Source organism: Ursus arctos, unplaced genomic scaffold (assembly GCF_023065955.2).
Source record: "Ursus arctos isolate Adak ecotype North America unplaced genomic scaffold, UrsArc2.0 scaffold_26, whole genome shotgun sequence".
In the NCBI taxonomy this organism is placed as follows: Eukaryota; Metazoa; Chordata; class Mammalia; order Carnivora; family Ursidae; genus Ursus; species Ursus arctos.
The window spans coordinates 13,914,650-13,927,024 of NW_026622941.1; the positions used below are offsets into that span (position 1 = coordinate 13,914,650).

A 12,375-nucleotide genomic window follows, 5' to 3' on the forward strand; every position below is an offset into this window, starting at 1 on the left:
AAGGGTAAATGGAATTCAGGAAAATGTGGATCCAACCCAAGGAAGAGTTGATGCAGAAACTGAACGTGCAGAGGAACAAACCTAGACTGAGGGCAACAACGATAGTAAAACTGCACAAAAAAGTCATGGTTCATTTATGCCACAATGGATTCCGATGAGAATAGGAAGTTAGGGAATTCAAGAAGGAAAAATGGAATGGATTCTAAGCAACAGAGTGCTATTTTGCTTTATATAAATAATAATAAAGAAAATGTTCACTAATTTTCAACTTGTAGAATCAACTTACAGGTAAATGACAGAGAGCTTCATATGGTTACCAAATAAATATTATCAGCTATGACAAATTGAAGAAAAATACAGGAGAATCTGGGAGGTAGGAAGGAGGTAGTAGGAAGGATGGAGACAGTAACATCTTCATCTTACCAAGTTGTGAAGCAAGAAGGTTTTGTTTTGCTTTGTTTAATGTTTTATTTATTTATTTAAAGGAGAGAGAGAGAGAGAGAGAATGAGTGGGGGGAGAGGGGCGGAGGGAAAGGGAGAAGCAGACTCCTCTCTAAGCAGGAAGCCCAGTGGGGGGCTTGATCACAGGACCCTGGGACATGACCTGAGCTGAAGAAAGACATTCAATAGACTGAGCCACCCAGATGCCCCATGAAGTTTTTTATATAGTTGATAGAACAATATCGGAAGCTTATACATATTAATTAAAATTACAAAGTCACCCAATAAATGTAGTGACAAGAAAGATATAACAATATTGAGAAAAGGTTAGGAAAAAGTAGGGCTAGTGAAGATTAATTAAATCTTTTATCCATATAAGAAATAAACAGATAACACCCAAACCTTATGAATCAAGAAATAGATGCATATTATTTAGAAATATGCAACAAACTAAAGCAGAAGTGACTGAGAGACCAGAGCTGATAGAGGTGGGACCAGGCACACTCATGTTCCATCAGGAATATTTTTACTATTGGATTTTAATATCACATGCATGAATTTTCTTCACTAAAAATGTCTGCCTGCTTTCTATAAGAAGTGACTTTGAAGGATTTATGCTTTGCTAACAGAGGACTTTGCCTCTGCTTGTTATCTTGTTTTCTGCTAAGGGGAAACTTTCAACAGTGCAAATGTGAGCTCCAGATTTCTGTTCTCATCAGGACAGAAATAGATTAGTACCTTGGATTTGGATGGGTATATCTGATGGTGTCAATTCTATTACTGTGATCATGACTCCCATCACCCTGCCGCCATTGCCATTACCACCAGTCAATAGGAGAGATGTAATTCTACTCATCAGTCTACTGAAATGACACATCCCCATCCCCGAGACTAGAGCATGAATTGAAGGGACTAGGGGGACTTCTGTTGCTGGGTCCTCCCTCATCTCAATTTCTGTCTACCTTGCACAGCATGAACATCTCAAAATACTAAATATACTTATGATATTTAAATATGCTGTATACTATTTAAATATAGCAGTTGTTAATTCAACATACTTTTCAGTTTTGCTTGAGTGAGTCAAGTCCCAGTATTACATTAGTTCAAAGGTTAAGCTTCTGCTGCCTTCTGGTGGCTGCTGTGGTTATCACATTCTATTTATTTATTTATTTATTTATTTATTTATTTATTTATTTAAAGATTTTATTTATTTATTCGACAGAGACAGAGATAGCCAGCGAGAGAGGGAACACAAGCAGGGGGAGTGGGAGAGGAAGAAGCAGGCTCATAGCAGAAGAGCCTGATGTGGGGCTTGATCCCATAACGCCGGGATCACGCCCTGAGCCGAAGGCAGACGCTTAACCGCTGTGCCACCCAGGCGCCCCATCACATTCTATTTAATTAGATTCACAGTGATGGTAGAATGAGTTTATAACCCCAGGTCATATGCTATGATAGTTGGAAAGAATCTTGGAATCAGTTAACAAATCTCCTGATCTGAAGAAGGAAGAAATTCACACTTAGAGAAGTAAATTGACTAAAATTAACACAGTGTGGGTAAGTGCTGAGTAGAAACAGATTTAGAGTTATCTCATTGTCCTTCCTTTCTTCCTTTCTTCCTTCATCCCTTCCAAGGCACTTTGTTGGGCAGATGTGAATAAAGAGTAGACCCCAAACCACCATGAGATACCACTTCACACCAGTGAGAATGGCTAAAATTAACAAGTCAGGAAACAACAAATGTTGGCGAGGTTGTGGAGAAAGGGGAGCCCTCTTACACTGTTGGTGGGAATCCAAGCTGGTGAAGCCACTCTGGAAAACAGTATGGAGATTCCTCAAAAAGTTAAAAATAGAGCTACCCTACAAGCCAGCAATTGCACTACCACGTATTTACCCCAAAGATACAAACATAGTGATCCAAAGGGGCACCTGTACCCCAATGTCCACAATAGCCAAACTGGAAAGAGCCCAGATGTCCCTCAACAGATGAATGGATAAAGAAGATGTGGTATATATACACAATGGAATATTACCCAACAATCAAAAAGGATGAAGTCTTACCATTTACATTGACATGGATGGGACTGGAGGGTTTTATGCTGAGTGAAGTAAGTCATCAGAGAAACACAATTATGTGGTTTCACTCATATGTGGAATATAATAAACAGCGAAGAGGATCATTGGGGAAGGGAGGGAAAACTGAATGGGATGAAATCAGAGAGGGAGAAAACCATGAGAGACTCCTAACTACAGGAAACAAACAGGGTTGTTGGAAGGGAGGTGGGTGAGAGGATGGGGTACCTGGGTAATAGGCGTTAAGGAGGGCATGTGATGTGATGAGCACTGGGTGTTACATGCAACTGATGAATTACTGAACTCTACATCTGAAAGTAATGACGTATGTTGGCTAAGTGAATTTAAATAAAAAAAATAGACTCTACACTTAAACAGTGTATGGTTTTAAAAAATGTGTAAACTTATAAGTATAAAACAAATTCTATGCTAGAAGTCCGGTGGGATGTAGGCAAGATCAGTAGCCTCCTGTGATGCTAAGAAAAAGCCTAGACAAATGAAATTCAAGTTAAATGTTGAAGATGAGTGGCTGTTTACCAGTCGTATGGGGGAGTGACATATTTTAATCCGAGGTAGTAGCATCACTAAGGACACAAGGGCATGAAGTTGCAAGACCCCCCCACTCCCTTTTTTTCAAGGAAGTAGGTGGAAATTGAGGGAATGGGGAAGGGATTTCAGGTAAGAAGAAAGATAAGGCTGGAGAAGTAGGAAGATCATGGACATTTTGTGCTATAATCAGTCATTTGAACTTTATGGGTAAAGGGGAGCTGCCAATTGAGCGTTAGCAATAGTGTAACAATATGACTGGATCCATGCTTTCATTCTGGTGCCACGTTGGTTGGACTGGAGGTGGACAGGAAGCAGGACTGAAGCAGGAAGTCAGGTGGATGTTATTGTAACCCAGGAGGCAGATGATGATGGCGTGGATGAGGAACGGGAACAAATGTGCATTGTCTGTCGCTGTGTCCCAGGTGCTAAGAACACTGCCTGGCACTAGTAAATCTTTGTAGCATAAATGAAATGACAGTGATGGTGTTAAACATGCTGTTACTTAGGGGGCAGTTGTGTACCCAGATAAAAGTCCCGATGAATATCTTATTTGTATACTATTTGAAAGATTGAGTTACTTTATTTATAAAGTTTAAAATTAAATGTAGGAGAAGTTGAGTAATGAAAAGCTCTGGCTAACCGAATTTTCTGTTTTAATGAGGATGAAGTGAAGTTCTTGGAATGATACAATGTCCCTGTAATATGAATAATATAATATTAATATTTAATGTGATCTCTTTTAGGTAAAAAGTAATTTTTGAGAAGTTGAGCATTTTACAAAGCACAGATTCTTCTACTGAATAAGAAAACACCTAAAAACTCTTAAATATATATATACATTTTTAAGATTATTTATTTATTTATTTATTTATTTATTTATTTATTTATTCGACAGAGATAGAGACAGCCAGCGAGAGAGGGAACACAAGCAGGGGGAGTGGGAGAGGAAGAAGCAGGCTCATAGCAGAGGAGCCTGACGTGGGACTCGATCCCATCACACCGGGATCACGCCCTGAGCCGAAGGCAGACGCTCAACCGCTGTGCCACCCAGGCGCCCCGAAACTCTTAAATATATTAAAAATACAAACTAACATTGTCACTGAGGGCTATAATTAAGGGAAAAGAAAAAACAAGCGTAATTCAAAAAGTTACAAAAGAAAGAAGTAGAGAATTGCAGAGATCCATGAGAAAAGAGATACAGTTCAAAAATAAGCTTGGTTTAAACCTAGGAAGCTCGCAGATGGTTCTAGAGATAATTAAAAAAAAAAAAAAAGCCTGCTGATGAAAAGAAATCAACTTTTAAAAAGCAATGAGAGTACTGCTTTTCTTTTTCAAGATTGCTTTGGATATTGGGGGTCTTTTGTGGTTCCATACAAATTTTAAGATTGTTTGGTCTAGCTCTGTGAAAAATGCTATTCGTATTTTGATAGGGATTGCATTAAATGTGTAGATTGCTTTGGGTAATATGGAAATTTTAGCAATATTTGTTTTCCTATACATGAGCACGAATGTCTTTTCATTTCTTTGTGTCATCTTCAATTTCTTTCATTAGCGTTTTACAGTTTTCAGGGTACAGGTCTTTCACCTCTTGGGTTAGGTTTCTTCCTAGGTATATTATGACTTCTTGTGTTCCTTGCTGAAATATGTATACTTTGAGCTCATTGCAATAAAATGGAATAAGTGGCATTAAGAATACACGTCTCTGTGTTCACTTTGCCAATTGTCAAACTTAATTTTCTATAGGATAATTTTTGTCAGTGGGTAGGTAGGGCACATATTAAAGAGAGGTACGGCTAAATTAGAATAGGGATATTTTCAGCATTTAATCAGAACTGTAATATCATTCGTTAGGCAGGGAAGTAAATTCCGCATTTTACAACCTGGCAAATCTAATTCAGACAACAAACAAAACAAATGAAAACATAAAAATGCAGGCTAATTGCATAAACCATTGAATGTACTTCCCTTACCTGAAAAGAACTGTACGGAAACCAAATTCACTAGAGGATATCTTACCCTGGCCTGGGATATCACTAGGAAGTCTGTGGTTCATCCAGATAAACATGGGGTTGTCAACCTCTGGGGTAGTCTTATTTACATGGGTGTCATACTTTAAGAGAACCTTGTACTGTGTCAGGGCATGAAAGAGAAGAAGGATGAACAGAAAAAGACATTTTAGAACGACTTCTGATGAAATTGTCCTGCCCAATGACATTTGAATGTCATAGTAACAATTCTCAGTGAAGCCGGGTAACGTTGAGCAGCCTGGAGCTAGCTAGTTAGCGTCCATTTACAGGTTCACAGCACGAAAGTAGATTGAAGCTCCAGGTGGGTCAATTCTTTTTGTTTCTCTATGATCATTTGCTACTTCATGCTCATACCAGTAACTCCTACCCAACATAGATTCTTTGGGTCTTTAGAGAACTAGTTCGAGTCTCTCATATTACAAAAATGTTAAAATAGAAACCAAAAGAAATTAAATGGTTAGCTCCAAGTCACATGACAAGTGAAGTACCAAAGTTTTCCACAATATTAAGTTGCTATTGAAGATAGTATCTCGAGAAGATGCACTACAGCTAAAATCCCTTCATTATCCCTGTTGATACACGTCAAGGGGCTCTGAAATAATTCACATTTAAATTCTGTCAATTACATAATTTTCAAATCCCTTCTATCCTTTTGCTCTAATGTGCTGTCTTGCACAAGATACTAGTTAGGTTTCTAAGATAAAAGTTTTCTTTTTCAAGCAATCTGCTGGTGGGATATATATAAGGATATATTATCCTTATATTACTGCTGCAGATAACAACCATCTTTCTAAATTCAACACCGTTCCGTCAAAACTTTCTGGACTAAAGTTTTACATCTTTAGAAATATACTTTTAACTTGAGTGCATGGTCTATAATTGCATAGACTGAGGGTAGTAAATATCCTAATATTAGGGGACAGTACCTTAACACTCTATTGCGACTTCCTCTGGATATAGAATAACTTATATATATCCCTGTGGGGTGTTTTGAGAATTAATCTCTGGTTTCCCTATATATACGTATTATAGAGCACAACTGATGGCATTCGATTATTGAAAAATTCAACTAGTTTTGTCTTTATTGAAAAATTCAGCTAGCTTTTCCTTCAGAGAGAATAAGTGCACAGAATATTTTTCATATTGAAGAGCAATTATGAGGCTGATGTAGGATCTTCCCATATGTATTTGCTTCTCTCCAAAAGCATCATCCCAGGTACAAATAACTTGGAGAGGAGTACAGTTCTCTTTATATAGTTACTATAATAGCCGGAGCATTGATGAGACTTTATTTTAAGGTATTCCCATGAAGTGTATGTGAAATATAGCCTTATATTCAAGGTTTTTATAGTAACTGAAAACTATGGCATACTTTTCTGAAATGCTGCCCCCATATTTCTGGTTTAACTTTCTCAATCTGGACATAGAGCTTTCCACATTTCATTACAGATCTCTTTTTAGAAAAAGAGGTAATATATACACTAAATATATGACTTAAAGATGTCATAATGATCACATTGGAAAATCACATGAAAAACTGAGTAACTTTTTCTCTTAGATTCCTAGTTATGTCAGGACACAACATCTTAAAGAGAAAAACTTTCTACTGACCATTTGGTTGGCAGAACAGTGGCTTTCATAGTTTGTGATGGGCATAAGACAGGTGTTTCATTTTTAAATTAAATGCTGATCAGCCATCAACTATTTGCCATATAAGAGGCTAAGCACTGGAGGCATAGAGAAGTAAGACCCACTCCCTTTCTTTAAAGAACCCATATGTAGGCGAGGAGAAAAGAGATAAATAACATGAATAAAAGCATGACATTATAGGACTGTTTCTATGTGTCAGAAAGATTGCACAATTAATGATTTTCATGAGTGCAGATGGAGAGAATAGAGAATGTTTCATTGAAATTTTTAGCTGTGAAAATGAATAAACAATTCTTAGGAGAGGACTGTCATCCTCTCGTTAGTATCTCATCAATAGTCTGGTCTTTATATTAATGTATTCTGGGTGGGTGTTTTATATACAGCCAATAGAGTGTGGACATTCTGAATAAAGTAGGGGTCAAAATGCTTAAAGAATACAGTCCTAAATAGGTCATAATTGTGAATCTGAAATAAATAACTTGCAGATTTTAAACACAACTTCTCTAATTCCTTTGCTATCACTCGCCTTGTAGTTATCCTTCCTCACCTAGTCACTTCACCCCAAGTTCCTGATAAGAAGTCAGACATACTTTGTTGGTTTCCACAGAAGTATACAGAAGCACCATAGTGTTGTCAATATCCCCACAGTCGTCCAAAGTCACAGGACCTGCATGCCCTAGGGCAGAATCAGAAAGAGTTAGAGGTTATTATTGACTTTTTGACTGAAAAACCAGTTAGATCCTTACAGAGGGTATAAAATAGGTTCTAATTGCTCAATTTTACTGAAAAATTATCTTAATGAGCTAATCAGAGGGAATATCCATTGGCTCTTGGCCCTGAGATCTCTGATGGATATTTTTAAGAGAGAAGCTATTTGGTATTTAGTTAGAAGGGAAATTTTTTTGCATTGCAGTTAGGATGAAAATGTAATCAGCCAACTGAATCTAATTATTAGTGAAAAGGTTTTGCTGAGGGGGCACCTGGGTGGCGCAGTCCTTAAGCGTCTGCCTTTGGCTCAGGGCGTGATCCCAGCGTTCTGGGATCGAGCCCCACATCAGGCTCCTCTGCTAGGAGCCTGCTTCTTCCTCTCCCACTCCCCCTGCTTGTGCTCCCTCTCTCGCTGGCTGTCTCTCTCTGTCAAATAAATAAATAAAATCTTAAAAAAAAAAAAAAGGTTTTGCTGAGAATATTTATTAAACTAGTAAAAATTCCCCATTTACCATGTGGTTTCTAGGATTAGTAGATTCAAATTATTAGATTTCAAATATCTAGTTTTCAACAAAAATATCACAAGACAGACAAAGAAACAGGAAAGTGTTGCCCAATCAAAAGAAAAAAGGAATAAACCAACAGAAGCTATCCCTGAAAAAGACCTGATGGTGAATCTAATAGACAAAGGCTTTAAAAGAGCTGTCCTAAAGATGCTCAAAGAACTAAAGGAAGAGATAAAGTCAGAAAAGTGATATATGAACAAAAGGGAAATATCAATAAAGAACTGGAAAACCTAAAAAGGAAACCAAGAGGAAATTCTAGAACCGAAAAATACAATAGCTGAAACGAAAAATTCACTAGGGAGATTCAAAGGCAGATATGAGCAGAAGAAAGAATCACTGAACTTGAAGGTAGGACAATGGAAATTATCAAGTGTGAGGAACAGAAAACAAAGTGAAGTGAGCAGAGCCTGTGTAACACCATTAAGCAGACCACCATATGCACTGTGGAAGTCCCAGAAGAGAAGAAAAAGAGAGAAAGGGGTAGAGAGAATATCTGAAGAAATAATGGCCAAAAATTCTCAAATTTGAAGAAATACATGGATATAAATATCCAAGAAGTTCAATAAACTCCAATAGGATGAATTCAAAAAGATTCACACTGAGAGACATTCTAATCAAATTGTCAAAAGACAGATATCAAAAAGAATGACATCTTGCCATTTTGCAGCAATGTGGGTGGAACTAGAGGGTATTATGTTAAGTGAAATAAGTCAGTCAGAGAAAGACAAATACCATATGATTTCACTCATATGTGGAATTTAAGAAACAAAACAGATGAACATTGGGAAAGGGAAGGAAAAATAAAATAAGACGAAAACAGAGAGGGAGTCAAACCATAAGAGACTCTTAACTATAGGGAACACACTGAGGGTTGCTGGAGGGGAGGTGGGAGGAGTGATGGGGTAACTGGGTGATGGGCATTAAGGAGGGCACTTGAGATAATGAGCACTGGATGTTATATGCAACTGACGAATCACTGAATTCCACCTCTGAAATTAATAATACACTATATGTTAAATTGAATTTAAGTAAAAAATTTTAAAAAACACAGAATTTTGAAAGCAGCCAGACCGAAATGATTCATCATATTCAAGAGATACTCAATAAGATTTTTAGCAGACTTCTCATTAGAAGTTAGGTTTTAGAGGCCAGAAGGCAGTGGGGTGATATACTCAAAATGCCAAAAGAAACAGTTTCATCCAAGAATTCTTTACCCAGTGAATCTGTTTGTCAAAAGTGAGAGAAAAGTAAGACATTCCAAGATAAACAAAAGCTGAGAGAGTTTGTAACCACCAGAACTTGCCCTGCAAGAAATGCTAAAGGTAATTGTCTTTCTCTGCTTGGCTTATTTCACTTAGCATTATCTCCTCCAGTCCCGTCCATGTTGCTGCAAATGTTGGGTAATCGTTCTTTCTGATGGCTGAGTAATATTCCATTGTATATATGGATCACATCTTCTTAATCCAGTCATCTGTTGAAGGGCATCTCAGCTCCTTCCACAATTTAGCTATTGTGGATAATGCTGCTATGAACATTGGGGTGCACATGGCCCTTCTCTTCACAATGTCTGTATCTTTGGGGTAAATACCCAGTAGTGCAATTGCTGGATCATAGGGTAGCTCTATTTTTAACTTTTTAAGGGGCCTCCACACTGTTTTCCAAAGTGGTTGTACCAACCTGCATTCCCACCAACAGTGTAAGAGGGATCCCCTTTCTTCACATCCTCTCCAACATACAGTTTCACTCACTTATGGAACATAAGAAATAGCAGGAAGATTGGTGAGAAGGAAGGGAAGAATGAAGGGGGGTAAACAGAAGGGGGAATGAACCACGAGAGACTATGGACTCTGGGAAACAAACTGAGGGCTTCAGAGGGGAGGGTGGTGCGGGACTGGGAGAGGCCAGTGATGGGTATTAAGGAGGGCACGTATTGCATGGTGCACTGGGTGTTATATGCAAATAATGAATCATGGAACACTACATCAAAAACTAAGGATGTACTGTATGGTGACTAACATAACATAATAAAAAATTATTATAAAAAAAAAAAAGAAATGCTAAAGGTAGTCCTGTAGGTTGAAGTGAAAGGACACTGGACAATAACTTGAAGCCATATGAAGAAATAAAGATCTCAGTAAAGACAAATACATGGGCAGTTATAACATCTAGCATTAATATAACAATGGTGTGTAATTCCACTTTTTGTTTTCTACATGATTTAAGGGATGAATGAGTTTATAAAAACTAGTCCAAAAACTAGCATTTTTGTAACTTTGGTTTGTAACTCTACATTTTGTTTTCGACATAATTTAAGAGACTAATGTTTAGGGCACCTGGGTGGCTCAGTTGGTTAAGCATCTGCCTTTGGTTCAGGTCATGATCCCAGGGTCCTGGCCTGCTGCTCTCCCTGCTTGTGGTCTTTCTCTCTCTCAAATAAATAAATAAAATCTTTTTTTAAAAAAAGAGACTAATGTTTAAAACATCATTAGTTTACGTTTTTGGACACACACGTATAAAGATGTAATTTTGCATCAATTTGCGTCAATGTCTCAAAGAGGTGGGTATAGAAGTATTAAAGAAGTAGAGTTTTTGGATATTATTGAAGTTAAACTGTATAAAGTCAAATTAGAATGTAATAACCGTAGGGTGTTAACTATATATCCACAGTGACTACAAAGAAAATAGTCAAAGAATATAAACAAAACAATAAGACAGGGATTCAAGCATTTCACCACAAAATAAATCAACTACACACAAAAGAAGCCAGTAAACATACAAATCAGAGCCAAAAAATCTGTAAGACAATAGACAACAACGAGCAAAATGATAAAAGTAAATCTCCCCTATCAGTAATTACTTTAAATATAAAATAGATTAAATTCTCCAATCAAGGATAGAGATTAGGAGATTGTATTTTAAAAAATGATTCTATATGATATCTATATGAGATTCACTTTAGATTCAAACACAAATAGGTTGAAAGAGAAAGGATGGAAAAGGATATTCTATGCAAATAGTAACAAAGAGAGTGACTGAAAGAGAGCAGTATATTGCCTATGCTAATATCAGACAAAATAGACTTTATTTTTTTTAAAGATTTACTTATTTATTTTAGAAAGAGAGAGCTCATGTGCAAGTAGGGGGAGGGACAGAGGGAAAGAATCTTCAAGCAGACCCTCTGCTGAGCATGGAGCCTGCTGTGGCGCTCAATCTCACAACTCATGAGATCGGGACCTTAGAAGAAATCAAGAGTTGGACACTTAACCAACTGAGTCACCTAGGCACCCCCAAAATAGACTTTAAATAAAAAAATTTACAAGAGAGAAAGGGAACTATATATTAATAAAAGTGTGAATACACCAAGAAGATATAAGAATTATAAACATTTATGCACCTAATAACAGACTACCAAAATATCTGAAGCAAAAATTGATAGAATTGAACAGAGAAATGGACAGTTCTACAATAATATTTGAACTTTTCCATATGCCACTTTCAATAATGGATAGAATAAAAAGACAGAAGATAAGTAAGGAAATAGAGGACTTGAACAATATATCAACTAGATCTAACAGCCAAATACAGAATATTCTATCCAACAACAGGATACACATTATTCTCAAGTGCACATAAGACATTTTCCACAATAGACCATATGTTAGGCCACAGAGTAAGTCTAAATAGTTTTTAAAAAACAGATAATATACAAAATATCTTCTCTGACCATAATGTCAAAATTCAATCACAGAAGGAAAATTGGAAAATTCACCAGTTTGTTGAAATAAAACAGCATACATGCTCTCAAGCAACCAGTAGATCAAAGAAGAATCATAGGGAAAAATTTAAAAAACCTAAAGACAAATAAAATTGAAAACACAAGATACCAAAACTTATGGGACACAGCAAAAGCAGTGCTAAGGGGGGATTTTATAGATGTATTTACATTAAAAAACAAGAACAAGTGCAAAGAAAAAAAAATCTGACTTTACAACTTAAGGAACTAGAAGAAAAACAAACTCAACCCAAAGCTAGCAGAAGGAAGGAAATTACAAAGAGTAGAGTGGAGGTAAATGAAGTACGGAATAGAAAAACAACAGAAAAAGTTAATGAAACTAAAAATCGATTCTTCAAAAAGATCAACAAAATTGACAAACTTTTAGCTAAGTGGACTAAGATAAAAAAGTATCAAATTACTAAAATGAAAAATGAAAAGTGGGGACCTTACAATCAATTCTACAGAAATAAAATTATTACGAGCAATTCCATACAAACAAATTGGATAACCTAGATGAAATGGACAAATTTCTAGAAACATAAGATTTACTGTGACTAAACCATAAAGAAATAGAAAATCTGGATCT

The 12,375-nt window shown here is 36.7% G+C and overlaps 1 protein-coding gene across 1 annotated transcript in view; it reads right to left on the reverse strand.

Annotated features, from left to right (window-relative positions):
• Positions 1–12,375, reverse strand: part of GUCY2C (guanylate cyclase 2C) — a 71,683-nt gene that overhangs the window by 37,083 nt on the left and 22,225 nt on the right. Inside the window, exons 9-10 of the mRNA XM_026502374.4 lie at positions 7,331–7,416; positions 5,080–5,191 (exon numbers count right to left, since the gene is read on the reverse strand). Coding sequence (XP_026358159.2) covers positions 5,080–5,191; positions 7,331–7,416 — 198 coding nt within the window. The remainder of the gene's footprint in view (positions 1–5,079; positions 5,192–7,330; positions 7,417–12,375) is intronic.